The following is a 27,704-nucleotide window of genomic DNA, read 5'->3' as shown; positions in this document are numbered from 1 at the left end:
ACACTCAGCAGTGTTCATTGATTCTATCTTTTACAGGTCAAGGTCTTTGAACTCCTCGACAAAATCTGCTCTTCGCCATCCTCGGTCATAGCATCATCGACCTGTATGACGAAATTACATTTCAAGACAGTGGCGGGGTAGGCAGAACCACAATGAACACCGAAGACAGACCTCGTTATCGCCCCTCGTGTCTCTAAGGGACCATATCTGGTCGTATTTCTTCATGACTCCGAGGGCGCCAATGCCAAATGATGATCTACTCCGGCCTGTTGACATGATTTTTTCCAATCCAAATCTTGATAGTCTCGGATGGACGGCCGTTTATCGCGTTTAATCCGGATGGTGCGAAGCGATTAGATGCATTTCCGTCACTTATACATCCTTGACTACCGTTTTTTTTCCCAGTTCAGTGACAGCATTCTGCCGACACCTGGTGCAACTGCATGGATATCGTTCCGGACGGAACCACAGCTGGGTTCCACAAGGGTTCACAAAGTCCCCCGAGGTCAATAGTAATTTGTAGATCAAGAACTTCTGTCCGAGGTCAAAATATCAATGAGTCGAGGACCTGACGATCACCTAGCCGAGGCGACATTCCAGTCATCACAGGTACCGGAGAAAAGGGACCGACGGACATCCTCAGAATGGATCTTTCGAGCCGAACTGAGAGTTCTGAAGTTTGTTTGTTAATTTCACGGGCATATTCGTCTGACTACGATTAGTAAAACCTCTGAATCGTCATGGGAGCACTCGAGAATCTTCATGTACACGGCGCAGCATGACACATAAGTGGTGTCATCTCATGGCAGAGACGCAAAACTGTACTTGCGCCTCGAGGTGTTGCTATATGAGGTGCGGACCGAAGAAATCAAGTCGGACATTTATTATCCGCTTAGACGCAGTGCTGGGAAGCCATTTTTAACGACTCCGAGAGCCTCGACAGTGATATGTGTCCGCAGTTTATAGAGGTCTATTCATACAAGGAAAAGAGAGGTATTGTATTTAGGCACTGATAGAACGCAATAAGCGCAGTCTGTAATATTACGAAAAAGAGATATTTTTGACTTCAGATAGCTAGCAACGCAGTAGCACCTAGGGCAGCAGCGGCCAGCACCGCAGCGGTTCTCGAATCCCACAAGTTATTGCTCATGGCACCGCTGCTGCTGCTGCTTGACGCCGTCGTATCGGTCCCGTTAACGCCGTACACACGCACTGAAGCAACATCGAAGTAGGCAGTGTCATAGTAAGAGGCATTCCCGATGACATAGTCGGTATAGCATGTGCCCGTGCAGGTTTCATTAAATATAGATGCGGTGCCTGCAAAGTCTGCACCAAGAAACTTAATATTAGCTAAATCTGATAGACCGCAGTTACTTACCTCCGCAGAGAGTGATATCAAATATCAGATTCTGTGCGGTGAAGTACGTGTCAATATCGCATCCACCTTTGGGCCAGTTCGCAACAGGGGTACCGAGGTTGTCAGTATCAATGGTACTTGAGTTCGAGGAGATGGAGGAGGGAACACTGGAGCGGCTAAAGAACCAGATACTACGCAAGACATGTCAGCAACCAGAACGGACTGGTACTAAGGAACGGGAAGCTCACGATATCCCGGTCTCCGCGAATTCTGTGACGAAGACACCGCCTTCCGCAGCAGCGAATTTGGCTCCATACGATGCTGTGGACGGGTCTGTCACGACGCAACCGTCGTTGTCGTCTACTTCGTAATCACAATCGGTGGTATTGATGAGGGTGGACGATTGGACTGGGTCTACTTGTTTACAACCACTCTCAGTATGCAGAGCCATTTGGTTCATGGTCACAAGATTCACCCCTTCAAAGGTATCGATCTCTCTGCGATCACAAAATTAAAAGGATCGATCTGAAAGAGCGCACCGACTTACCCCCCGGTTGGCCAGTCAGGAGCCTGGGACCACCTGTATAATTAAGCATGAGCACCAGTATGTCACACCAATTGATAGCGAAGTACCACGCCGGCCAGACCGAACACTGTCCCACGAAAAGAACAGTTACTGCGGAATTCAGAGGAAGAAACTAGGCAAAGCTTACGCCGTATGGAACATGGTACATGTCCGCTATCCAAATGCTTCCAACCTCGTAGCGATCCTTTGACGCAATTCGAACGGTGTCACGCTTGTAGTTGTAAGCCACGGTGGAGGTGTTGTCGACTTTCATGATCGCACGGTTTGTGGTAGAGTCTATGTATGTGAGGTCGGAGCCGGAGCCTACGAAGCTGGTTTATTGTAGATATTAACAACCGAAGGAACCTATGAGCAAATGACGAACATGGCATCTCCGTTAGTGAGATTGTCGTCTGCAACACGATATGAGTTTCGGCCCTTAACGAGAGCGTGGACACGCACAATTATCATAATAATCCCAGTCATCAAAGAAGCCCGACCCAGCATATTCTTTGATCATTTCGTATGTAGTTCCTGCGGCAAGTTCGCAGGCGACGACGCTAAGCGCGACAAGGAGAGCCAGGTTTGGCATGGTAGTCAAGAAGGAGTGAATAAGGGTCGGTGGTGAAGAAGCTACTTATATGATTGCCAAAAGAAAGATTGACTGTGCTTTTGTCGGCAAACTTATCGGCAAATGACTTTTGCAAAGGGAGAATGGACTGTGATGGTGCGGCAGAACCGTGGCAACACTGCGGATAGGCACGACCGGCGTGTTAGGGGGACCGCTAAATTTGAGTGCAAGTTTCAATTTGTCGTGCGCTGCAGCGACTGAAGTTCTGAAGGATAATAATGAGCTCGAATAGCGTATACAGAAGTTGAAGAGCTTGCGATTGTCTGAAGTGAGGTGTCGGTAAGCAGGTAGTTAGATAACCTAGCGACGATGATTTACGTCATGATCCCTCGTCTTCGGCCACGACTTGTTATTTCCTTGGAAGACTGTTCCGGACTATGGTCCGGTCTATTCAGTTCAGCGCCGTGAATGAAAAATTGGAGTTTCAACAGAACTTGAAAAGTGCGGCACGTGAAAAAAGAAGTCTTCTGATCCGTCGGTCTTACGGCCAGAGTTGCCATACGAGTAGTCGCTGCTTACAATATAAAGGTTTGAACTCGGAAAGAGAAAGTGCCAGGGAGGGAGAGCGAGGTGATGGGATTCGAAATCTGCATCTGAACCATTGTGATATGTTAATTGTTCTTCAGTATGGCGATCTGATCTCAATCCCATGGTTATAGAGACATAATACTTATAGACCGAGCCTGAGAAGCAGGCAGAAGGGAGTCCTATAGAGCGGCAACAATTAGAGAGAATCGGAATCGAGAGATATCCTAGCTGTCACAGTGTGATCATCGAGAACGTGACCGGGCCAGACCGACAAACTATATTTAGGTTCCAAGTTCATCAATGGACAAACGCTTGTTTCCTTCTTACTCCCACTACTTTCTCTTCAGCCCGTCGACAGTGTCGGCACCCTGCTTGACGCAGGAGTTTTGCTTCATTTCTTCACTCTTTTCCGTTTCTCTACAAGCCACTCATTAACCACATTCTCCATTCCTTCAACTGCCACATTCTCCAGCATGTTGAAATTCGCTGCTACTGTCCTCGCAACTTCAAGTGTTATCGTGCTGTCTGTAATATCTGCACCTATCCGACGCGACGTCAATTCAGATTTGATTCCTGAATTCGGACTGGAAGCGGGAATCAACCCAACCGGTACTGGAGATTGCGATGGGATTACGGGGGCCAACGGGAGCCCCATTTTGATTCCTTGCGTATGCCCTCCGGAGCGTGATACCTTCATTCAGGTATGCATACAAGTTTTTCGTGAAATTTCCATTCTTACGCCACGAATAGTCTCTGAATGCCAACGTCAATGCTGGATTCGTCATCAATAATCCATCAGTACAAGTGTCTTTCCCGGAGGACGACTCTCAAGCGTCCCAGCTTGCGAGGATACAGACGGCCCTAGTCACCTTGCAGAATATTAACGGGACAGGGAAGGGTTGTCCTGCTGCCTCTACCACTTTTGTGGCACAACAGAAAGCTATACAAGAAGGAACTACTGCCGCATCATCATCGTCGGCAGCTGCATCTTCATCCTCGCCCTTATCCTCGTCGGCAACCTCTTCGTCTGCGCCAGCTACTGTAACTTTCTCTGTCGCAAGCGACAATTCCACTGTGACGGACACGACGAATAGCACAGTTGACCCATCCCTGGTTCCCGAGTTCGGAATAGAGGCTGGCGTTAACCCATCAGGCACTGGCAATTGTGACGGAACTACCGGTGCTGATGGCAACCCGGTGCTTATTCCATGCTCTTGTCCTCCTGAAAGGACTTCGTTCATCAAAGTGAGTTCTCCGTACACAACAACTTATCTCCGAAGCTCACATACCGTACAGTCTCTCAGTGCCAACGTCGCCGCTGGCCATGCCGTCAACAATACGGCTGTTGCGATAGATTTTCCTACGGATAACTCGACTGCATCACAAATTACGAGGATCACGGCGGTTTTGATATCATTGCAGAATCTGGAGGGACCTGGGGTCGGTTGTCCTGCATCATCGACAACATTGTTGGCACAGATGAAGGCTCTTCAAGCGCAGCTGTAGTAGGAATCACTCTTTGCACTTCAATGAGTCGCCTTACGACATTGTTAGAGGCGTTGCGAAGGGGAACGCTTGTTCATCATACTGCTTGTTTTTTTGATGACAATTTTACAAATTTTTGTAAGAGGGCCCATATGGCACCATAGCATATGCCATAAGTTGTGTTCGGAACAAAAATTATGTTCATCATAACGCACGGTGCGATGCTACAGGTACCAAGAATACATTATACTTAATATCAACAAGTGTAAATTTAACACCTAGGGAAAAACAAGTCAGCGAGATCGTTCACCATATAATGATATGAGAAGACTTCAGAAAGCTAGGTAAAAAAAAGATTTCGGCAGGTTTGAACGCGATGTCTAGTCGCACTTGGAAACACGGACCATAGCAAAGGTCATCAAATTATATGCAACAGCATAACCGTTGAATATAAAAGGACAAGGAATACTCACCAGGATGGAGCACGAGGCGGAGGTGAGGTGAGATGCTGGGTAAAAATTCCAGTATGCGCTAAGCAACGTGTTTTTTAAGGTTTTTTTTATAGCGGCGCCTCCAATCGGAGTTTCAACTTTGGGGCCAGCGCGACCACGTGTAAAGGTCCACTTCACCCAAAATGGAAAGTTGAACGCTTTATGCTGGCTCCTGCTTTTATACGGGATTTTTCATTAGTTTCCTTCGATGAAACTTAGCGAACAAACTGTCGTCCGAGCCACCAATGAAATCACAGGAATAGACCTCGTTGCCACCTGGATCGGGACCTATGTCAACCGTAGCGTCCTACTTTACCACTCACCGCTGACTCTCGATTGATAGAACTCTGAAGCGGAGTCATTAGTTTCTTGCGATCATCCCGGTCTTTGACCTTGGTCCTCTGAATCTTGGTTTGTATCATATTGAATTGTATTACTGGTCTAGGTCATATCCAGATATCGTGACGGAGTACAGCCTTCAAGCGCGGGCTATTAATTCAGTCGACCCGCCACGTTTCATGGAATCACGATGTTGATTCAGCTTGGTCCATGGGTACGTCCTTATAATTAAAATTAAAACCATGCTAAGTTACGGATGAACTGAAACATTGCGCAAAGGGGAAAGATCTCCATGATACTTGTTACCTTCCGAACAAGCGCCTGTTCCGGGCGACTTTGTTTCTTTCGTTCCGAGCTTTTACATCAGGTTGAGCATATACTGTACAGGGGCGCACATCCTCTTTGTGGATTCCCGATGGTCCGTTCGTTATCCGGTAGGCGGAGGAGACTGAGGTTTCGTCCCTGACTTGAGCATGAATGTGCCAGCGCTGGTTTACGATAACATGGCGCATTATGATCATGATCTTCCTGGACCCTTGATGTTAATCTGGTGTGCCTGCGTATGGACTCCCGTGTCACCAAGCTACGAACCCGCAGCAATATTGGGATACGAGGCGGCTGGCGTCGTTTTGCTGATGTTGTATGGTAACGCGCATCTGTCGTATCGTCAGTCTCGAACACATTTAGACTATGCCACGCTGTCCTTGAAGAGAGGCACAGGCTCTGTGATGGTTGTCTTCAATGCTGAACCGTTTCGCCCCCAAATGGTCAGAAGTAATTGAGCTTGGAATTCCTACCCGTTAGTTCAAGCTCGTTCACTGGGTATGGTTACTGTCTGGATGATAATGATCTTTGACTAATATTTGCCAGTGCCACGGTACCAAATGCCGTCAAAACCGCCAAGCAGAACTCGAGTCCTCCAACCAGTGCCTTTGGCCTCCGGATCTGAAGTGGACTTCCTGGGCTGTTCCTGTATGATGCAAAGAAGGCTATTTATTTAAATTATCCGTTAAGGGACGGCCACTCCGGAAAGCAAAAGATCGAACTATCTGGGGCGCATGCATGTAATCCCGTCTTGATTGGTGGACGGACTGATGGCAGGTAGTGCCTACGGCCGAGTCTGACTGTGACGGATTTACGGCCAGTACGAAACACGGTGGCAGATGAGGGCTGAAAGAGCAGTAACCAACAGTGCGTCAAAGATGCAACCTGTACCTGATGAGATCCCGCTGTATGAAAACTCCATTATCACCGAGGATGATTTTTTTTGTTCCTCCTACTTAGTCAAATTGTCAAAGCTGACTTTATCAGTGCTAGGATCAGTGCTAGGGATATTGGTCTGTGCCAGTTTGGGGGCGACTCAGTCCTAAAGGGAAGAGCACTTGTTTCGTGTCGAGCCTTTGGAATTACGGCTCCAGAATCAACACTAGGGACTTGGGTACTGCATCCTTTCGTCATGTAATATGATACCCCCGTTTTATGTTCATCCTACTGTAGGCATGTCGTGTGTAGGTAGTTTCTTGAACTCGAGTAGGTTAGTGTCATTATGCTCTTAATTATTCTTGATTTCTAATCGTCCTCTGTTCCATGTCACAGGTTTTAGCGTTGGTATATAGCCTCTAAAACACTCAGCGAAATCCTGAAGCAATCGATTTCGTTTCTTGATTTTATCATCCACGGGCAACTTGAATCCACGGAGTACCATTTCGACAGCGTTGACATACTAGGTACCAGGTACCAAAACTGCTAAAACCTGGACGTTTTTCGCTTGAAAGTCCCTTAGACTATCTATCAATAGCCAGCCAGCTGGTGCGTCTATCAAAGATAGCTCCATGAATGGACATTTGATAACAGATATTTTTTCCCTCACGCGATCACGGGGCCGAGGTTGAACGTTGATCTCATACTCCCGTATCCCAACTAGCCGAGATTTGTGGGCTACTCTCAATCGAGTTTGTAAACGGCCTCAGGTTGGTGGATCTGTCGTCGAAGCCCAAATCAGGCCGGAGGCACGACAGCGCCGAGTCCCTTGATACTTCATGTAGGTCCACTCTACATCATGATTTGCGCACGGTCGAGTGGCGATAATGTCCGCATAATTTTTTTTTCCAGTTAATCCAAAGCCGAGCTGCCCGAATCTGAGTGTGGAGTGACGTTGATATGACATCATCATTACTAACACGATTCAGAGTGATGGCGTTGGCCAAGGTTGTCTTTTGTCCTTGTCCTTCATCTACATCGCGGCGCTGTAGTATTCTCAGTCATTCTTTTTGACATCAACCTGAAACCGTGCCGAGTCCCATTTGGAATTGCCCCTTATCAACGGATATGAGAGCCGTACTGATCAAAGACGACAAAGGACCGCTCGAGAACCTCTTCATTGGGGATGTTGAGACGCCAGCTCCCTCGGAACGGCAGATTCTTGTAAAAGTATGTGACCGCCGTCTCAGATCTGAGACGACGACAATCGCATTCTCATGTCGTACTTACTTATCACCTAAATGTCTCAGATCAAGGCTTTCGGGCTGAATCGTATGGACATACTCCAGCGAGAAGGAATGTACCCGGTTCCGCCCGGAGCCTCTACGATTCTCGGTGTTGAGTTTTCGGGCTATGTCGCAGCCCTTGGACCCAACCTCTCCGGAAATTGGAAGGAGGGTGATGAGGTCTTCGGCATTGCCGCAGGCGTAAGATGATACCAACCAACCCTTTCGATGTTTACCTGTTCTCCAGGGTGCATACGCAGAGTATATTGTCGTGAATGAAACTCACCTGATATCCAAGCCTTCGTATTTGTCCTGGGCCGAAGCTGCCAGTATTCCCGAAGTGTTTCTAACCGGTATGAATATCTCAATGTCGGAAAAAGGCGAAGAATGATGTAATTTTCATTAGCCTTTCAAGGAATTACAGTATACGGAGAACTCAAGCCTGGAGAAAGTGTTTTGATACATTCCGCTGCATCTGGCGTTGGTATCGCCGCTATTCAAATGGCCCGTTCACTCGGCGCGTCAGTTCAAGTACCGTTCACATAGCTTTGAAGTCTTAATGTCTATACAGGAAGAATGTCGTCGCCACCGCATCTACGAAGGAAAAGCTCGACTGGCTGCTTTCAATCCCAAACGGCGCGACACTCGGAGTCAATTACAAGACTCAGAATTTTGCGGCCGAAGTACTCAAAATCACCGAGGGGACGGGAGTCGACGTTATTCTTGACTTCGTTGGTCAGACTCATTGGAACAAGAATATCAATTCGCTTGCCATCGATGGCCGCATGACGATATTTGCCTTCTTAAGTGGTAAGCAATCCTCGGGCTTTTCTGCACCGCTACCTTATCGCAGTGAAGGTTCTACGGTCCCATCTGTGGACCTGCGGCCTATCCTGTCGAAGCGCCTCCGTATCCAGGGTTCTACCCTAAGGGCCCGTAGCCTGGAATATCAGGCGGACTTGATCACCCGGTAAGACCACCTTTGACATTCATTATATCGTATCTGACAAGTCATGGACAGTTTGAGGGACCAATTTTTAGGAGACGTTACTGGATGCGAAGGAAATGGTCCTATCAAGACGTACATTCATAAGGTGTGGCTTTTCTGAGACTGTTCCCACCATTTGTTCTCTAATCATATGTAAATATGTGTGTAGGTTTATAATTGGAATGATATTCGAGAGGCCCATAGGGAAATGGAGGCGAACAAGAATATGTAGGTTTTCTTTTTTGCGGCAGACGTCATTGAGCTGACTCTGCCTTGACAGAGGGAAGATAGTTGCTGAAATCGCGTAAGTGCCAAGTTATTCAGATTGTCCCCTCAAGTTATGTCGAATAATTAAAATTTATGCATTTTATCATCACTGTTTTCCAAACTTAAGAGTACTTACATCGGGAGATCCGCTTGCGACCCGCAAACCTCAAAAGTGATCGGTGAGCGACGGAAGGTGCCGAAGTCAGGCTCTTTCGATCCATCATCCGTGCATGCCTTCATATGATGGATGCTTCAGGTTCTAGGTCGTACTGCGCGTAAATCTTTGACCAATGTCCTATCAGTGGCACTGATTGACGCCCGTGCCTCCATTATGATACTGATGGGTATGGTCTTCCACTGGCACCATTGGCGGTAGTGGCGTACCAGCCTGTTGGTGGAGCCGAAGTCCAGCAGAGCGAACATCTCATGAGTAAGGCGGACCCGCGAAGCACTCGTGCACAGTTCGAACCTCCGTTTGTACACTATGTTTCACAAGTAGCGTGTAAACTTACATATTTACCTTTACCCAGAGGCCTGGTTGCGGCGTAAGGGAAAGGACCCAGCTAAGATTCTAAATCCATGGTTGCGTACATGCTGCTAAACTCTACCAGTGTGCCACCGACAGCATCTTAAACTTTGACCGCCTTTCTTCCGCTCTGTTACGAGAAATTAGCAGCCAACGACTTCACGTTGGACGAGTATACAGGCTTCCACATCTCAGGCTTGATGTCAAGCAAGGAACTTGGCTTGTCCTGCCAGGCGAATCCAAGATACTCGGCAATTTGATCGCCGTCGCCAGTCACAGAACGGCTGCAATTCTTACCATCCGCATCCTCGAAATATGCCAGGATGACCGCCCAACGAGCCCCGTGACCAATTTCATTATAGAGAGCCAAAAAAACTGCGAGCATCGTGGCTTCCCATGTGGTGATCGGACCGACAGTTCGTAATTTGGGCCACGTTGAGTGGGATTTCGATGCGAGGATGAACCATCGATGACCCCGGGAACGATTTTCTTTATTTCACCGATAGAAGCTGCTTCTTTGGCCGTTCCTCTCATAGTCGGGCGGCTCCATTGTGGATAGTAGCCCCACTAACAAGGTCTTCTATCCATGGTTACCGGAGAGAACCAGGGTGAAGTGCAGTCGGCAACAATATTAATATACACGGGAAGGCTAGCAGGCCGCCAGCACTGTGGCCGCACGCGTCGACTACGCATGTCAAGTCGAGGCGAAGAATTTCCCAAGTTATGGACTGAGGGTCAAGCCTGTGCCAACCAACCCGATTAAATTACCTGTGGCTTACAAGAATAAAATTTACGCTCCTTCTCCATCATGTATCCGAGACTATCGCACAGATAATGTGATTTAGACCGAGAACTATCCTTCACTAGGTACAAGATGTCTCTAAAAACACTTGGGTATGTCATGGACTGCGCGTGTTGTGATGTTCGAAAAAATTGTCCGACCAGCAGAGGGTTGTGCATTTTGAAGAACGACTTCTTGAGTCTTCTTCTCTGGATGCCCTTTGGGAATTTGGTTCTGATGTCCGAGAGGGACTGAGGATTCCTAAGCACAGCCACGATGATGTTGCCCGCTAAATCCGCCTGGTGCAGAGGCTTGAACGGAAGCAAATGGGCGAATCATTAATATCTCTGGACTGTACACGGGGCCTTGTCAATTTGACGGAACCTGGAACCTGGATTACTTGGACAGGCGTGGAGCACAATGTACAACTTACGAACAGATCAACTCGTGGCCGCGATTTGATCAGCCCTCTTTCTCGTGGAGGCCTCATCAACCCCCCAGGTACGTTCGCAACCATGTGTGGATCAGTTACAGCTGCAGGTGTAACGTTATTCAGCGGGGGATGCCGTAGTGACAGGATCGAGGATTGCTGACAGTTTGAATGCCCAGTAAGCTATGCATGACTGAGCCGCATTCAAAAGAAAGGCTTATTCTAACTGGAACCATAAGTAGTCCACAATTAAGACCAACGTTACGTTCATCAGGATCAGTTTCCTGAGCGGCCTTTTTGTTCCGGCCGACGTTGATGATCACTGAAATGACCGGAATGCCTATATTACAAGCATTACGCATCACGCATCCTATTGAAAACCGAGGAGGTGGTTGTGGGAAGATTCGAGAGGCACGAACCGTCGACGTTTCAACATTTGACAAAGTTAATCTTCGAACGCACCCGAAAATAATTCTAAAAGAAAACCATCAATTCGACGTCGGAGTGTATTCGGAAAGAGAACCAGTCCGGATAGACGTCTTCACAATTCAGGCTCAGGCCGCGGCAGGAACTTGCACCGAATCACCGGCAGATTAGGGCAAGTTTAGCGCTGGGCCACGAGCCAGGTTTGAGCCAAGTATCCAAAAAGCCACGATCGACCTTTGATGAAGATATCCGCTTTCGACGGTGGGTACCTTACCTAGCGTCGGAGGACTGAAAGCTGTGCGGAGGAAATAAAGAATTCGCATTTTTCGGCACGAGACAGAAGGAACCAACAGCTTTGCGGTGTTGTTCCGAAAAAGGATACCTCCAATGGCATATTTTTGAAACGCAGGAAAAGCTGGGCGTCGCGTTGCCGAAATCATCGTCGTCATTTTGTCAAACGAGCGCCTTCGTGGGAATTCTATGCTTGGGTAAAGCCACCGTTAACTCCTTTCCCATTTCGAGTCATGGGTAGTCATCCCATAGCATTTCGTGGCTGCGTGCGGAATTTGCCTGAATACGGCGTGATGATCCTATATAAAGGCCAGTTAGTCGTTGTCTCCCTCCCCAGAACAAGTTCGGCCCTTAACCGGTTGTCATCACTCCTACCGCCCCAGAACACCTAACCACCACCACCACCACCACCACCACCACCTCTTTGTCGAGCCCATCCTCATATCTTCATCCACAATGTCCGGACAAAACTCTGGAAAGCCATCGCAGGGCTCGCAAACGACTGTGAAGGGAGGCGCATCATCCGCAGGCCCAGTGTTCTTCTAAATCACCATTCCCATATCGTCGTGTTGTGGTATTTGTGCCACAGTAAACGGCCAGCCACGACCGACACCGCTAGCGTGGCTATGTCCGTGTCTATCCCGCATCTGACAAGTCGGCGCAGCAACCCCACCAATACTCTATCATTCACCTAGTTCGTCACCACTCGAAACACACATTCGACGTCTTCCATCCGTCGACGATGCTGTACGCGCAGAGAGACAGATGCATCATAATTTATTCGATCTCGATGGCGGAAAACTTTGAACTGGAGGAAGGAGGAGCGCCATCACCGTCTCAGCGGGACGGAGATCTCCTGCCATACACCCATCTCATGTGTAGAAGCGCTCTTCATGGACTTGATATACAATTAGTTACTTACCTTAAAAATAATCCTTATTTCCTTCATATTATAGTCTACACGTATTTGTCCTTAGCTGTAGCACATTTGTTAACTGGTCGCGCATCACAACAGGAAGAATTACTTACTGATCTATTTGTCCGTCGCATGAGCTGCAGTTTTGGGGATCACCGCGAACAAGTCAAATTATGACGCGTTGTTGTTGAACTGATATCAAGGGAAGCGCGTCATGCGTGACGTTCCAGAATTGTTAGAGCCTTCGTTATTGTTGGACGCGTCAAGAGCAGAGCGGGGATTAACGGCATGCTCCGCCTCTATCAGGCACATGTAAAAGAAAAGGAACGACGCAAACGACTCGGTTGATACAACCATTCATCAACGAATGTGTCATTAATTGGATGGCGAATATCAAATGAAGAAAATCATTGACATAACGGCACGTACCTGGCCTGAAGTCATACATTCCAGGCAATGGATCAAGTCAAAACTGCAGTGTTCATCCCTAGGAACAAATTCATGTAAGTATTGCGCATGGTTACATCCTGCCTCTAAGACCCGCCGCCGCCCCTCTCCATATACCTGATTGGAGATCCCCGCGTTCGTGAGCACTCCACCATTCTAGAATCGCTGCAACCACCTCGTCCTGTCGTCCAATAAAATTATGATCTGCGTCTTCCATGAGATGAAGCGAGTGAGTCCCGGGGTCTCGGTTGCTCAGTGCCCTGGCATAGATAACGGCCTCGTATCTACATCTATGGAGTTGGTCCAAACTCTTTGTGGAATGAAAATCAACAAACGGTGGAACCTGCATGTCCGACAACCCATGTATGGTTAGGACATCAGTGCCTTGAGGGAATCTGTCCCATACTAATGATGTATCAAACTTGCAGAAATTTTCAACGTCTTCCGGATAAATCTTGATCGAGAGAACCTTCCTCGCCACTGTGGGCGTCCAGATGTGATATTCTTGGGAAAGGAAGCTCTCTGTCCACTTCTTTGCCAGAGCAGTTTCTGCGACCTAAAATAAGCGATACGATGGAGAGAGACAGCGGGTTTCATTTACCGTGAATTCCCTGAAGAAAAAGAGATATAAAAGAAACGAGTAAAGCGTTTCAAGATAAAGACTTACACGCATACGGTATCGCCCAGAGACATTGACAAATCCTGATACCTTCTTTCCGACTTCGGAGGTGCAGAGCCAATGGATGCCAACTATAGACCCTCTGGAGTGCCCTACGACCAAATCAACTTGATAACCAAATGTTTTCTCGAGGTAATCGACGACAACGCCGATATCGACCACGTCGTCCTCCAAACTGCCTTGCCGCCAAGTCCCGGGCGTCTCATGGCAACCACTGTAGCAATGATTAATGATACTGCGCATCATCCGTAATGAAGCAATAAGAGTTACCGAAAATCAAAGCGAAACAAATCTAAAGGAAGGCGAATCCCGAGGTGCTTGTGAAACAGATAGTCCTTGTGCCTGTCGTTACGTTCAGATAAACACGAGTTACTGCAAGTCCGGCGAAAGGTCTACCCCGCAGAACCATGGAGAATCTACCGGTGAGATAAGGAGCGACGAGGGTTGAGCAAGGTGTCTTGACGACGCAATAAAGCTTCTCTGGATATACACACCAGAGCGATCTTCTTGCCGTTGGTTGGCTGGCCCGGTGTCAGCTGCTCTAGGATGCCCACAATAGAACAATTAGGCTCAGTTGAATGAGGAATCCAAATTTTTGTCGAAGTCCGCTGCCTTGCAGTCATGGCGGTACGGAAGCAACCATCGATTTTGGTTGGGCCACAGCAATGAGGGCCGGCAATCGGCAACTGAACTAACCGACCAAAGGTTTAACGTCCGACAAAACAAGTGCTATGCTAAAACCGATTTTTTCCCAATAATCTCATTCTTCGCGCTCTTGCCTCCCTTCGCCTTGACTACCTTATCCTTTTTCTTCTCACCTGGGGCAACGCTGCGTTTCTTCTTGAGGTCATCCGCAGTAAGAGAGTCAACCGGGGCCTGAGCCCCGCCATCTTCCGCTGACTTGGCCTTTTTACGCTTCTTATCCTTCTTGAAAGATTCATCGACAGGGGCAGGCTCTGGCAGCAGCAAAACAGTCTCCTTGGAAGAAGCCTAAAACATCATTTACGTCGGTCACGAACAAGGATGAAGTCGATGCATACCTTCTTGTTTTTCGCGTCATCGTCTGCTGTACTGGGGGTATCGATCTCCTTGTTGACACTCTTGTGCTTTTTAGCAAGCTTCGCGCCCGCTCCTTCATCTTTCTTGACCGGCTGAGTAATTTTCGAGGCCTTCTTCTTCAATTTCTTGGTCTCCGAAGCGGGTGAAGGCCCTGGAGCAGGAACGGGGACTGAAGCGTCCGAAGAGGCTTTGGCTTTGAGTTTCTTCGACTTGCTAGAGTTGGTAGAGGCGGTATTAGTGGAGGGCGTGGTCGTGGTCACAGGTGGAATGGTATCATTGGGAGCTAGAACCTTCGACTTCTTCGACGAATCCGCGGAGACCTTTGCAGGGGGGGAATGAATGGCTTTCACTTTTTCCTTCTTCGACGACGATTCTGCCGGAATGGGAGCCTTCCCTTTCACGGACTTGGATGGCTCCGGTGCAGACTTGTTCTCGGTAGCTTTTGCTTTCTTTTTGGGCTTAGAGGTTTCTTCGACCTCGTCATCTGCAGCAGCACGCTTCTTTCCACCGGATGGAGGTTTTTTCGAGGCAGGCTCATCAACTTTCATAGCCTCGTCATCATCGCCGTCACTGTCCTCGTCCTCCGCATCGGCGTCGACGACTGCGCCCAAGCCTGCCCATCGACCACCATCCTCGTCTCCTAAAGAACAGCTCCAAATTGGCAACGAGACACTGGAGTTAGTCTTGATGGAGAGAGCTTGTATGTTGTCCCATCCACCGCTGATACGTTTGGCGACGACAGGGAGAGCAGTCTTTAGATTTGCGAGAATCTGAGCAGGCGTGTGGGACATGTTTCCAATTTTTATTGCACTATAAGTGATGTTGAACGTTAACATAGCCACAGAAGGATGAACACATACGTATTAGTACCACGATTCTGGTTCATGTACGTCGACTGCACAGCGTGTTCAAGCTCTTTTTTGAGATCCTTGCGAGTCATGGTAACAGGGATGGGTTGCCTGTGCCGCGACCAATGAGATGGGTAAAACGAATGGATATTAAACATACTTTTTTGCTCGGAACCACTTTTCGCCCAACAATTTTGGAAGCAAAGGGATAACTCGATCGTCAGCCAAAAACAGCCCATGTTCCTTCAGCAGTATTCTTCGAGCCTCATAAGGTTTGAATTTCCCCTTCAACTTGCTAATACCAACGACACGAGAAATAAACTTTATATCCTTAGCCTCCAGTAGATCCTTGTATTCCCGCTGGGGGTCCTTTGTAATGAGGCAGACGCCCGACGTCCGAGGGTCGACAATGGGATGAACCACAGGACTGATGCGACATAAGTACTAGAGCTGGTACGACGAGGTACGACTTACATTCGTACAGGCATTATCTTCCTCTCAGCAGCGACTTTCTTGACTGCGACATTCAGCCAGACGGTCTGCTCTTTCCCAGGTAAGAGTTCACTCGCTGATTCCTTGTCGGTTTTCTTAGTCTGGTGGGCATGTATGGCATCGACGGCGCGCTCGCACTGGGTCACCGAGACGCGCGAATCAATGAGCTCGTCCCCAGCCATGACTGCTTGATTTCGAACCTTACGTCTGACTCGGCGAAGACAAATTTTCATGTTGACATATATTTGGTGCTATTGGTCCTTATGGTACTCAGGTTCCGTTAACATCTATTCTTGATCCATAGTACATTATTTCAGAAGACCCTTTGAGGCTGAACCGAATAATTTCGAATTCTGCCGGGTTAAGATGAATGTAATATGACCATAGAAAAACCGCTCAATGCTATCATGAGCATCGGCAGGAAATCAAGGGGCCCGGCTTCGTCGGCTGTTGATAACTTGACACAACCGAGACTATAATTCCATCTCTATTGGCGCAGCCACAGACAAAACAGTACACGATTCGTTTCATTCGATATCCACTTCGACACTGCCAACTTGAGCAATTGCAAGCGCTCATCAAAGCATTGCATCACGGAGGAAAATCAGCGCCCGTATGACCTCGTCCAACGGAGAAAGCCGTTTACAGACAGCTCTAACTTTGAATATACTCATACTTCAGATCTTCCCTCTCCATCCGAAAAGCGCGGTTCAGGGCCAAAAACAAGCGGTACCCGAGTGGTATCTCCGAAAGGAACAATCCAGTTCTTGATATGGCTTTTGTATTATAGCATTCGCGTTGATGCAACTACCGAGTTCCGGTAATTCAACTCAGAGAAAGATGATAGATGCAACGGGCATTACATGAAGCTAGAAGAGATTTATAGTAGACACTTTGCTTCAAGGATGTTATCGCCGTGATGCGCGTGCGAAGAGCCGGTTCAGTTTCGTCGCCGCGACGCCGTCCATTAAAATTTGAATGGAAACCCAACCGAAACTTCTCATAAGATGGCAGATCTTTCGAAGGACTATGTTTGCAAGATGAAATTAACCTTCGGATATGCAGAAAAATGCCCAAAAAACCGGAACTCTGTGACACAGGGGAAAATTCAACTTTCTGGAGGTGATGCCTAAATAAAGGAGCAATCGGGACTGTCCGACTCGACATGTGCTTACCACCGAAGTGCAATATCTCCTTTTTAGCGTGCCACAACCATAAGGAATCCGTGGCTGCACGCTTCGTCATCTCAATTCTCCGTTACAATCTTGGTGCTCGTAATCACGAACTGTGATGAGCCACTGTTCCATTGAATTGGAAAATTATCAGAACCCAGAAGCACGCTGCGACAAGTGTAATGGCCCCAGAATCACTACCCCCAATAGCTCATTGCCTCTATTCTTGATTTTCTTCGCGATGACATACCCGCATTAAGCCAATGTATCCTCGTGTCACATCCCTATCGACGTGCCGGTCACCTATATTGCCAAGTCATACTCGTACTCCGTAATACCTGGTCTCCTTGCATACAAGAGCCGTATGTAGGAGCATGAGATACTTGCGTCAACTTCTATCAATGTTAATTCGCCGCTTCCCACATGTTCCTCCGCTTGTCAAATCATTCCTTGTTCATGATAGTTTAGTAGGGAATAACCATCGGAGTATGGAAAGGATTTTTAAGGATGACTTTCTTCCTTCCTTTCTCTTACTTCCATGTGCACGTTGCATCGCTCTTACGAGCAGGCCAGTTTCTTTTGGAACCGATAACTTGCCACCATCCCTTAAATCCTCCATCCGTTCTCCACATGTAACAAGCACTCATCTCGACGGTCTGCAGGTGGACGAAGGGTGGTTACTGTCCTTATTTGAAGGATGCCTGTCCTTGAAGCATCTTACGTTGATTTGGTTCAACTAGCCTCCGAAGCGTTCCCTCTCGCTTGGATCAAATGTCCAAAAGCTTCTGGTCAAGGCAATCAAAGCCTCCCCGGCATTAGGATCTTTGTCATTCTCTGATGACATTCCCTTCATATTCGGGGGTTTATTCACCATCAAGCCACTTTTCAACATATCCCGTCTTCGAAAGCTGTCCGTTTACTCAAGCTTTCAAGCCGATTGTCAAATTATCCAATAATTGCTCGATGCGACCCAGAACTGCCTCGAGGAGTCAATCCTGCATATTGAGGGATCCTGTGAGGACCTATTCATTCTCACTACGCATACATCTATTTACTAATCATGTATCGCGTCTTGCAGTGCCTGCATACTACCTGCCGGTATCTGTCCTGGATATTAGCCGTAACACCGAGCTTCGGTGGTCGTCGACGCTATGTATCTCGAATGGCCGATGGCCTGTGAAGCTTCACGCCACCAGTGCACGTGCCGACAGTGGACAGGGGGCTATGAACAGGGCGAACATGTTCTGGGGATAAAGACATGTACGATTACAGTGCAATATGTTCGCGAACATCTAATTACCATGGGCGTCGTGCAGGTAGATGAGGTCGGCAGTACGTTTACCCATTCCTTCGACTACCGCGACCATTCAAGCATTAGCAGAACGCACTATCTGGAGCATAGGTGACACTTTATGTTCTGTGTTTTAGAACTTAACTTGCCTGCCTTCAATCACCATCGTCTGGGAGATTGACGTTGGACGGGGTCATCTGGTCCTGCTTTTCATTTGCGTTATGATGTCGCTTTCTACGAATCGCAGGCGACTGAGACTTTAAATTCATGGTCGGTTTCGATGAGGAATCATCCCTCCTTACATCTATATCCCCTCCCGCTGTTCCTGAGGAATAAATTGACTCCTGTAGATGAAACTTGTATCCACTGGCACATTGTTATTCATCTGTCGTCTTATTTATTTGATCTTTATTTTATGCCCAGGCTGCTAGCCATTAGATCCGGGAAACCAATCTTTCTTCTCGTCCTTTCATGATTTCGGCCCACACACGCTCTTTTCCTCTCCTGGCCGTCCTGAGCCTCTTGGTTGCAAGAGGTAGGCTCACCGTCCACAGCTTTCTCTTTTCTTACTTAATTAATGTCGCTCTCCAGTTCTCGCACTTTCCAACTTGGATACCGCAACAGGTTCACTCCATTTACGAACCACGCCCGGCTCGATCAATACGACTACCGTTCCGGACAGCTGTGCATGGCAATGTTCCATTCTTGGGACCATCAGTGTATGCGTTGTCTCTCTTCCCGGAATTCTCTATCTGATTCTCGGTGCCAGATGTGTGGCCAGAGCCAACTGGAGTGCCTCTGCTCTGTGTCGTATCAAAATAGGGTTTCTACATGTATAGATTGTTATATTTCCGCCGACTCCCAGGGAGGAGACAAACTGAATAAGTGTACGTATTATGCTTATCTGAAGGGGCTATGACAGTTCATCTTGGTATGATAGTGTATCAAATGTCGTGTGAAAACGCTTCGTCGGCGGCGGCGGCGGCGACTCAGATCACAGCCGAATTGGCTGTGGCCAGCTCAACCCAGTCTGCAACATCGAAATCCAATGTATCTTCGACCCTGAGGGCATCGCCGGATTCAGCACTTGTTTTTGTTGTGATGACTATTCTATTTCAGTTCTAACAGTTACATGATGGCCATGTACAGTCGTTGACCAATCCAGCACATTCCTTTGATTTTGATGCACGAATAAATCAACCCCGACTTGCCTGTAAGGGAGGTGGAAGAATGATTAACACGAGTAACTTTATAATACTGGAGTCTCTACAGCAGTCTACCATGAACTACTCCGATCAGTACACAGGTATAAGCTCGTACAATTCCTGTCATTTCTCATGTGAAGAATCGAACCAGTTGGAGTCAAGAATGTCTGCTCGACTGCAAGATCCTCCAAATGGAATTGGCGACAAGGACACCATCCGTTGGCATATCCTTCCGTTTACCCACATCTTCCACGATCTCTTTGCTCAGGATACCACTTGCACCCCTTGTCTCCACCATAATGGATACCATAGGCTCAGTAAATTCAGGGTGGCCCTGGACCGCAAAGATATGCACATCCTCCTCCTGCCCATCCTGAAATTTGACCATTCCTTGCACGGGAGCAACAGATGTTGACGCGAGCAGATGAAATCCTGGCGGGAGTGACGGCACATGATCCCGATGCATCTGCTGCATCACCAATTCGCCTGGCTTGCCAAAAATCTTCTCCCCCAGCGGCGTCAGCTCAATCTTGGTCGGACCGACCTCCCAGCCAGCCGTGTTGACCACACATGCCTTATCCCCGCCCAACGCACGGGCGATAATTTGATGTCCGAAGCAGATCCCAATGAGTTTCACCTGTGGATGCAAGGAAGCAGTGGTTCGAACGAAATCCACCAGCTTGTGTATCCATGCATCGTTTTCGTGAGCAGAGTGTTTGGATCCAGTCAGCAGAATTGCGTCGTAGGAAGTTGGATCTTCAGGATAGGCCTTGGCAGAAACGACGTCATAGGGATCGAGTGTGAATGAAGGGGCGGAAGGGGCGGAAGAGAGAAGGCGATGGAAGATTACGGTGTAGTCTCCGTACGTGGAAACGACTGCGGGTAAAGGCGTATCGCACAGAAGAATGGCAAGCTTCATTGGAGACATACTGGAAAGACAAGTGGTGCATATCCGATATTCCGCATCGGAAAAGGGTCGGGCCGGTGCGGGAAAACCCGCGTCTTCCTACGTTTAGATATCCGATACATTATAGGGGAGACATCGATCCAAAAAGTCGAGGTCACGGTCGACATGAAAAGATGAGGTCCCTAAAATGACTGCTCTAAAGGTGCCGGGCAGGAATAATCAATCATCTGAGGAACATATATAACTTATGGATAAACATTGTGATCCGACCTGGGCCTGCGCGCCTATCAGACGATTGGCGCCTAGGTATTAGTTCATCTAAGTGACAGCCTGAGGAATGGTGCATCTTTGCTTTACCCCCCCACTTCCTGCTCGTCATCAGTATCCAGAGTATGCCCATGGATAAAGGGAATTTTGTTGCTGGTCCAGAAATATGTGGGGAAGCCTAAAAAGGCAGTATTTACATTTTTAGATTTATTTAAAATAATCTGATTAGGGATTTGCACTACTACTCTCTTCACTTTTCACCACCACGACAATGTCGTTTTCTGACGATTCTGAACTTACGGACCTCTCGTCTGGTGATGATGACGATGTACCCCTTGCGGTGAACTCTACTCGAGGGTCGCGCCAAAAAGCCGTGATCAATCCTGTACTGCGTGCTCCAAGGACAGTGTCGTACTCGGTGGAATCATTGTACAGTCCGTCAAGCCGTTCATTTGTCGGCTATGTGTCTTCTTAATACCATTTAATGCTACAGGGAAGCTTTATGACAATACGCTGGACTTGGATCCCGAATACCAAAGAGGTTTGTTGACTTTCATACATGACCTGGTATTTTCTTATCTTTTCCCCAAGATGTCGTGTGGCCGGACACCAAGCAAACTCAGCTTATCGACTCGCTTATTCACAATTACTATATACCGCCTTTGATATTCGGTGCGTCCATCACTGGTTACTGGTTGATCCTATCTGTCTGACCAGTTTACAGCGGTATCGATCAGCTCTGAAGGAGAGGAGAAACGAATATGTATCGATGGAAAGCAGAGACTGTCGTCAATACAAAGATTTATGGATGGACATGTGTGTGGCGTTCTTTTTGTTTTCGGCCCATTACCTGACCTCATGTTTTTCTACAGATCATGCGTGTGTATTGTATTCCATCTCTGCTCCTTCGAATCTAACGTTTGTAATAGACAAAGACTCGGTAAATGGCGGAAAATTTTGGTACACTGCTGGCGCCGGAAAGACAACTCGCACGCTTCTCCCTTCCCAGCTCAAATCTCGATTCAGTAACAAGCAGATCACTTGTGTGGAATATGACGACCTTACATATGACCAAGAGCGGGAGATATTTCGGCGCGTGCAACTCGGCGTCGCTCTCACCCCTGCGGAACGACTGCAGGCCATCAATGGCAGCTACCCGATCCTCATCCGTGAAATAAAGGACAGGCTGTCCTCTCCATCAGGTTTAGAAGGGTATCTGCCTTGGGGAAACAGCCGAGGACGCGATTTCATGTGTCTAGCACAAGTTGTCTACCTCATCGATCTCGGGCAAAGCAAGACTGAGCCATCTACAACGAAAATCGAAGCTTGGCTTTCGAATAAGCGCGATGTCACACCTAAGCTACAGCGAAACGTCGACAGCACCATTGACGTGCTCTGTGAGCTGGCGCAGGACCCAGCTTTGTCTAAACCATTCAAGGCGCCCAAAGTCTCCCCTGTTGAGTTCGTCATGATCGCCTATATGATATTTCTCTATCGCGACCAGCTTTCCATGCGGCAGTTGTCTGATGCCGTAGACCAGATACGAAAAAGCGTTAGGAACGATTTCCAGGAGATCCGTTTCAATTCCAAGGTGTACAAGAACATGCTTGCGTTCGTGCAGAGGATGAAGAAGATGACTTTTAAGAGTGACGGGAAAGGGGATCCACCAGCCAGCCAGGTCGCGAAGCCGGTACCCAAGGTGAAAGTGGCTCAGATCAAAGAAGATGTGGACATGGAGGAGCTGCCGAGAAAGACTACCACAGACAAAGGGAAGCAGAAGGCTGAGCCAAATAAAGCAAGGAAGCGCAGGCGGGTCGACGATTCGGATTCTGAAGAGTGGACTGGGAGCAGGAATTTCTCGACCAAAGCAAAACCGAAATTGACCGCCACAAAGACCACTGCCGCCAAGACCACTTCCGGACGGGCTGCATCTTCTACAGCTCGTACTACGACAAATTCCAAAGCTGTCGCGGTTCTTCCAGCACCAACGAAGCATGTATCACCGACTCCAAAAGGAGGGACACCAGTTCCTTCATTACCCAAAGCCAAGTCCACAATGAAACCCAAACTTTCTGTGATATCCACAGATGTATCGAGTCTTCCACAGACCGCTACCCCACGAAGCAAGCTGCTTAACAGCACGGCCAGTGTTATCGGATCGCCAATACTACCACCATCCTTGAGTAGATCTACACCCAAAGCACCCATGGTCCCTATGCCCAAGATAAATAAGACCCCAAAAGCTGCCGAGGTTGAGCAATTATCAGCCTCCCTATTGAATACCAGCCTGTCCACTCCTGCACCTACGCCAATTCTGCGTCCTGCCCTGGCTCCTACATTTATTCAGGAACCACCACCACCAAGGGCACCTTCCCCTGTAATACGTGTCAAGGAGGAACCACGAGACGATAGTCCATCACTTTGGTCCTCCTCCTTCTCAGGGTTAGGAACACAAGACAACCCTATCGGTCTGGACCTTCTCGCGCCCATGAGGGCTGCAAAGGCCAGGCTTGAGGCTTCTGCAAGGACTAGAGATCCTAGATTGAATCCTCAGCCTCCATCAAATCCCACGCCGAATCCCGTAAATGGAATTCCGATCCCGAATGTAATGAATAGTGGTGGAATACCAATACCGATCCCGATCCCGATCCCTTTCCAATCGGATGCTAGCGGGTACGGTGCATCCAGGCGTTGGGATATTAGGAGATACCCTGGTCCTCCTTCTACTGCCGCTAGCGGGTTCCCTCCCCCGCCTTCAAGTGCAAGCTCGAGCACTTTCAATGCACCGATTGAGAGAAGGTACTCGGATTATCCCTCGAACCATCACAACGACTCGCCGACCTCTCATGTGAAGCGTGAGCTGGATGATAAGGATAGGCGGCTGAGCTATAGCAGCCGCGGGAGAGATCGGGAGTATGACTATCGGAGAGGCAGGAGCAGGAGCAGGAGCAGGAGCAGGAGCAGGAGTCGAAGCCGGGAGAGGAGTCGTAGGAGGAGTCGTAGTCACAGTCCGAGATATGGAAATTCCCGCAATGGTATCAAGCCCTTACCCCCTCAAGGTCATTATGAAAGCAGAGGTAGAGGATTATGGGGAAGAGGAAGAGGCAGAGGAAGAGGTGGATGGCGAGGTAGTTCCAACACATATGGAAGTTGAGCATCTTGAGATGTGATTTGGTCATGGTTAAGTAATAATACCTCATGATATACGAGTTTCGCTTATGTTACCATACACTTGATATGTAGTTTTCTTGTAGTGGCTTCTGCCTAATGAGAGATACCAAAGACTTATGCTCACACTAATCGAAAGAATGGTCCTTCCTGCTTGGACTAGCCACTGCTCAGACAAACTTGAAATTAAAGATGACCATCAATGATATAGTTGCGGTGGAAGTTTAAAATAGGGGCTGTGATGAGACAGGAAACAAGTCCAGGAGGAGGAGGATATAGTCTAGAACTTTGCACCAGTAGTAGGCAATGAGCGGGGCGGAGGGTTCTACAAGTGGAAATGTGCTCAGCTCGCATTCAGAAGTAAATAATTCGCCTTCACCTTTGACGAGTACCCCTCGAAAGGATATGAACGACCCGTCGGAGCCGTACTGGGTCCCTGCCTCAAATTTGCAAATATCTTCTTACTCTTCCCTGACACACTCGGCGAACTCATACGGACCGGTGCTGATGATGGATCATATTTGGCGGCGTAGGTCGTCGTCGGCAAGGACACCGCCGCAGTCGCTCGAGGACCTTCAATCTGGCTAGGCTCGATGTCAAAGCCAGAAGATTCTTCTTCTTGTCTCTTACTGCGGGAGCGGCGAATGAAGTAGAACACCCCTAGAGCAAGGAGAAACACGGCGACTATACAAGGGTATGAAACTCTGCAAACATCTTGATTACAGCGTTTATGCTCACTGACGACAACACCGATGGCCACCTTGACAGCCGTCGATATCCGCTGTTTGCATACGTTGTCGCCGGAACTGGATGTGGCGCCATCATGAGAAATAGAAGTTGATTTGAAGCCATAGGCGAACGCACTCAGTGGTGTGACAGACTTCGGCCGCTGAAACTACAGGCAGATACGCCCACAGTGTCGCAACATATAATGTTGAAGTAGCCAAAGATTGCCCGGCTGCACCAGACTCGTGATGGCGAAGCGTGGTCTCGACCCTTTCACGACGAACGGAAGACGTGACTGTCAAAACGGGAGCGCAACCAGTGCTCATGATAATCGCTCAGCGATAACTATTTCGCAGTGTCGTGTACTGGAACCGCGCTGCAGCACCAGTTGAAGGGAGGGGAAGGAGGGAGGGGAAGGGAGCAGCAGTCAAAACAGCGAGACCCTGTCATATATATTGTCAACCATTATCATCAATCAGCGGTGGTGGAGACGCGTCTCATGCACATCTAATGCGTTGTTCGTCGAAATCTTCTTGTTGCGGTCTAAAACAGTGCTACATCATGATGAGGAACATGGAAGACGGGGATTGGGTAGATACGTACTACAATCAAATTCGTATCGTTGAAAAGATAATACACTGCAAAAATAATGTGTCTATCTATCGGCGCCTACTGTATCATCATCAGCTTGGGATGATGGCTACAGGAAAAGGGCCCACCGGCTGTTATGTAAAGTTCGTCAAACAGCGTGCTTGTGAACAGAGTACCGTTAATTGAAAGTATGTAGCCCTTCTTTCTTGATTGTTTCGCCGAGCCTCTCAATCCCGACATTGAGAGCAACAAGGGGAAGCACCGCATGTACATGTTCTACATCCTATCAGAAATATACAAGTGGAAAAATGCCACATACTCTTCGCGACGTCGGGGTCATTCAGCAAGACAGACAGCGTCCTCCGAATTGGCTCAAGAAGTTGACGATCAATATTTTTTAAATTGTCTCGGTCACGGATGCCAGTCTGGAATTGGACGCACTTCAATACCGATATGCTGGGAAGGAAATTATGACATACCTGATTTTTCTTATCTTGTAGAATGAGGACATAAAGCAAGGCGAGACATTCGACAAGTCGCGTAGGTTCAGATGAGTCTTCCAAGACAGTCAATGAAGGCGCCGACGAGAAGAAATCAGGCGGGTTGGGGCGGAACAATATTGGTCCAAGGACCTGCAAGAATCGTGGAGAGGCAAAAAGATTTGAGGAAGGTGCGTGACTCCCGAACGCTTCCAGAACGGCTTCCTTCATGAGGCCCACTGCTGCAACTCTCATCTGAGGAAAGTCACTTGTCGAACAGAGATCTTTCAAGACTTGAAGCCGAAATGGAGGGGGGGACAATGACAGTATTAATGAGAGGACGCGAAACGTCTGGTGACGGAGAGATGAGTCGGGGTGCGTGCTAGCCAAGGATGGCAGGACAGCACACAGTGGCATCGATATATCTTCAGATATCTCGGCGTGGTAGGGACAGAGAACGTCCAGAAGGAACGAAACGCATTCATCTAGGAAATGATTCGCTCGTATGCAATTGATAATGATGGGTAGCATTGTAGATAGCGTTCTGATAGTTTTGAGAGAGTCGTCCTGGCAGTGAGCGAGAAGAACGAAGTGACATAGTGAAGGGGTCGAAGCCAGGGCCTTGGCCGAGAAGCCAATGAGATTATACGAGTTCTATATCGACACTTAGTACATGAGTAGAAAAGGAAGGAAATCACGTACCAAAACCGCATTGATGGCATTCTGTCCTTCCTGCCATCCTGCACCGGGCACAGAACGAAAGCTCAATCGTGGGAACCATCTTGTGAAAGTTCTCGTGGCAAGCGAGGTCTGTAAACACTGCCCATAGGACATGACGGTGCTGTCGAGAAGATTCTGATACAGTATCTACGGTGATTGTGAGTCAGAGAATACAAAGCAGATTACGGGCGCACGAACCCGACAAGATGCTATCTCATCCTGTTGCGCATCCGGCTGCATTTTTGCCCATGAGTCTAGCTTTACTACGAGGTCGGCAGTAGCTTCCATGATCCGACTTCCTTCCTCCCGAGAGCTATGTAGCCCTGCACGACGGAACGCAGACGCCAGCTCTATCACAATAGGTTTCAAGGTTTCACTCACGGGTTCCTTCCCGAACTTGAGACGCGGAATAGCTTGATACACAGATAAAGCTCCAAACGCGTTAAAAATCGACGACAACACACCTGCGGCATACATCCCGATTAGCATCAAGAGTTGTCCATTCGGCTCGACCTGCTCATCGTCGATATCAGTGGCGAGTTGATGCTCCAGTTGTTCCACGGCTTCCTGTACGCCAATGACAATCTCCATTGCGTTGCAGCATTTTCCCATGAGATCGAGAATATTCGACGCGACCTTCTCTGAGCTACCGAGAAGAGGTTGTAATGCGTTTAGCGGATCCTTATCATCGTCAGCGGAAGGAAGGGAAGACTCTGGGTGGTACACACTAGTAGTGACGCGGTAGAGCTGTCATTGACCAATTCATCGTAAATATCCGTCAAAGTTGGCTTGAAATCGTTGTCGTGACTAGCCATCGTTATCAGAGCAAGAATTTCCGTGCTTTTTTCCTGAATGAAATTGAGGAACATTAGACACCGACATTATAGAGGAGACCGCCTACCTCATCAGAAGCTTCGTCAGGAAAACAGAACACAGGCATGTACAAGGACAGTAGGCAACAACCGTTTGACTGTTTGGCCTTATCACTCACTACCAAACATTATGACGCATAGTTTCTGAGTTCGTTGTTCATCGACGCTCGGCCATTCACTGAACATTCGGTTGTACTCGTCAAAATAAATATGAACTACTCTAGTATACATTGAATCTTTTCAATCGGGACCTAAGATAACAGCTGCTAAGTAC

The 27,704-nt window shown here is 48.2% G+C and overlaps 11 protein-coding genes across 11 annotated transcripts; 5 read left to right on the top strand and 6 right to left on the bottom strand.

The window, feature by feature from the left end:
- Positions 1-940: 940 nt before the first annotated feature.
- Positions 941-2,758, bottom strand: BT62DRAFT_934383 (glycoside hydrolase family 16 protein). Its single transcript, XM_043186720.1, has 8 exons — positions 2,385-2,758; positions 2,308-2,335; positions 2,071-2,254; positions 1,991-2,010; positions 1,905-1,937; positions 1,606-1,854; positions 1,379-1,548; positions 941-1,326 (listed from the first exon to the last, which is right to left on the bottom strand). The coding sequence occupies exons 1-8, from the start codon at positions 2,512-2,514 to the stop codon at positions 1,067-1,069; spliced, it is 1,074 nt and encodes a 357-aa protein (XP_043037704.1). The 5' UTR covers positions 2,515-2,758; the 3' UTR covers positions 941-1,066.
- A 673-nt stretch (positions 2,759-3,431) lies between these two features.
- BT62DRAFT_934381 (uncharacterized protein) lies at positions 3,432-4,839 on the top strand. Its single transcript, XM_043186719.1, has 3 exons — positions 3,432-3,782; positions 3,832-4,326; positions 4,378-4,839. The coding sequence occupies exons 1-3, from the start codon at positions 3,555-3,557 to the stop codon at positions 4,585-4,587; spliced, it is 933 nt and encodes a 310-aa protein (XP_043037703.1). The 5' UTR covers positions 3,432-3,554; the 3' UTR covers positions 4,588-4,839.
- Positions 4,840-7,549: 2,710 nt separating this feature from the next.
- On the top strand, positions 7,550-9,178 carry BT62DRAFT_995622 (quinone oxidoreductase; the record flags this gene model as incomplete). The annotated part of the gene is made up of 9 exons (XM_043190534.1): positions 7,550-7,826; positions 7,907-8,083; positions 8,130-8,235; positions 8,289-8,403; positions 8,454-8,692; positions 8,741-8,852; positions 8,904-8,976; positions 9,040-9,098; positions 9,151-9,178. Exons 1-9 carry the CDS (start codon positions 7,725-7,727, stop codon positions 9,176-9,178), a joined length of 1,011 nt encoding a protein of 336 aa, XP_043037702.1. The 5' UTR covers positions 7,550-7,724.
- A 2,032-nt stretch (positions 9,179-11,210) lies between these two features.
- On the top strand, positions 11,211-12,398 carry BT62DRAFT_1008403 (uncharacterized protein; the record flags this gene model as incomplete). Its single annotated transcript, XM_043177439.1, has 6 exons — positions 11,211-11,380; positions 11,433-11,565; positions 11,615-11,857; positions 11,910-12,127; positions 12,181-12,219; positions 12,287-12,398. 6 exons carry the CDS (start codon positions 11,211-11,213, stop codon positions 12,396-12,398), a joined length of 915 nt encoding a protein of 304 aa, XP_043037701.1.
- Positions 12,399-13,027: 629 nt separating this feature from the next.
- BT62DRAFT_981802 (ectomycorrhiza-regulated esterase) lies at positions 13,028-14,256 on the bottom strand (the record flags this gene model as incomplete). Its single annotated transcript, XM_043189631.1, has 6 exons — positions 13,028-13,238; positions 13,290-13,510; positions 13,622-13,847; positions 13,904-13,975; positions 14,030-14,049; positions 14,128-14,256. 6 exons carry the CDS (start codon positions 14,254-14,256, stop codon positions 13,028-13,030), a joined length of 879 nt encoding a protein of 292 aa, XP_043037700.1.
- BT62DRAFT_258050 (ribosomal protein L1) lies at positions 14,222-16,251 on the bottom strand. Its single transcript, XM_043180265.1, has 5 exons — positions 16,015-16,251; positions 15,701-15,967; positions 15,553-15,651; positions 14,674-15,502; positions 14,222-14,623 (listed from the first exon to the last, which is right to left on the bottom strand). Exons 1-5 carry the CDS (start codon positions 16,212-16,214, stop codon positions 14,363-14,365), a joined length of 1,656 nt encoding a protein of 551 aa, XP_043037699.1. The 5' UTR covers positions 16,215-16,251; the 3' UTR covers positions 14,222-14,362.
- A 2,715-nt stretch (positions 16,252-18,966) lies between these two features.
- Positions 18,967-19,620, top strand: BT62DRAFT_1008400 (uncharacterized protein; the record flags this gene model as incomplete). The annotated part of the gene is made up of 4 exons (XM_043177438.1): positions 18,967-19,030; positions 19,087-19,214; positions 19,265-19,382; positions 19,436-19,620. 4 exons carry the CDS (start codon positions 18,967-18,969, stop codon positions 19,618-19,620), a joined length of 495 nt encoding a protein of 164 aa, XP_043037698.1.
- Positions 19,621-19,712: 92 nt separating this feature from the next.
- Positions 19,713-20,823, bottom strand: BT62DRAFT_934375 (class I glutamine amidotransferase-like protein). Its single transcript, XM_043186718.1, has one exon. It carries the CDS (start codon positions 20,626-20,628, stop codon positions 19,858-19,860), a length of 771 nt encoding a protein of 256 aa, XP_043037697.1. The 5' UTR covers positions 20,629-20,823; the 3' UTR covers positions 19,713-19,857.
- A 322-nt stretch (positions 20,824-21,145) lies between these two features.
- Positions 21,146-22,492, top strand: BT62DRAFT_900608 (uncharacterized protein; the record flags this gene model as incomplete). Its single annotated transcript, XM_043183425.1, has 5 exons — positions 21,146-21,308; positions 21,368-21,415; positions 21,466-21,546; positions 21,599-21,694; positions 21,810-22,492. Coding segments are annotated over 5 exons (1,071 nt in total), but the record flags the coding sequence as incomplete, so codon positions are not given.
- A 1,683-nt stretch (positions 22,493-24,175) lies between these two features.
- BT62DRAFT_257673 (uncharacterized protein) lies at positions 24,176-25,315 on the bottom strand. Its single transcript, XM_043180264.1, has 4 exons — positions 24,907-25,315; positions 24,781-24,848; positions 24,422-24,726; positions 24,176-24,367 (listed from the first exon to the last, which is right to left on the bottom strand). The coding sequence occupies exons 1-4, from the start codon at positions 25,092-25,094 to the stop codon at positions 24,323-24,325; spliced, it is 606 nt and encodes a 201-aa protein (XP_043037695.1). The 5' UTR covers positions 25,095-25,315; the 3' UTR covers positions 24,176-24,322.
- Positions 25,187-27,427, bottom strand: BT62DRAFT_1030506 (uncharacterized protein; the record flags this gene model as incomplete). Its single annotated transcript, XM_043178329.1, has 7 exons — positions 25,187-25,635; positions 25,679-25,784; positions 25,839-26,492; positions 26,541-26,705; positions 26,757-26,971; positions 27,023-27,239; positions 27,287-27,427. 7 exons carry the CDS (start codon positions 27,425-27,427, stop codon positions 25,538-25,540), a joined length of 1,596 nt encoding a protein of 531 aa, XP_043037694.1. The 3' UTR covers positions 25,187-25,537.
- Between the last annotated feature and the right edge of the window lie 277 nt (positions 27,428-27,704).

This window comes from Guyanagaster necrorhizus, assembly GCF_019112545.1.
Source record: "Guyanagaster necrorhizus MCA 3950 unplaced genomic scaffold BT62scaffold_19, whole genome shotgun sequence".
NCBI classification, from domain to species: Eukaryota; Fungi; Basidiomycota; class Agaricomycetes; order Agaricales; family Physalacriaceae; genus Guyanagaster; species Guyanagaster necrorhizus.
This window is presented reverse-complemented; position numbering and strand designations above follow the sequence as displayed.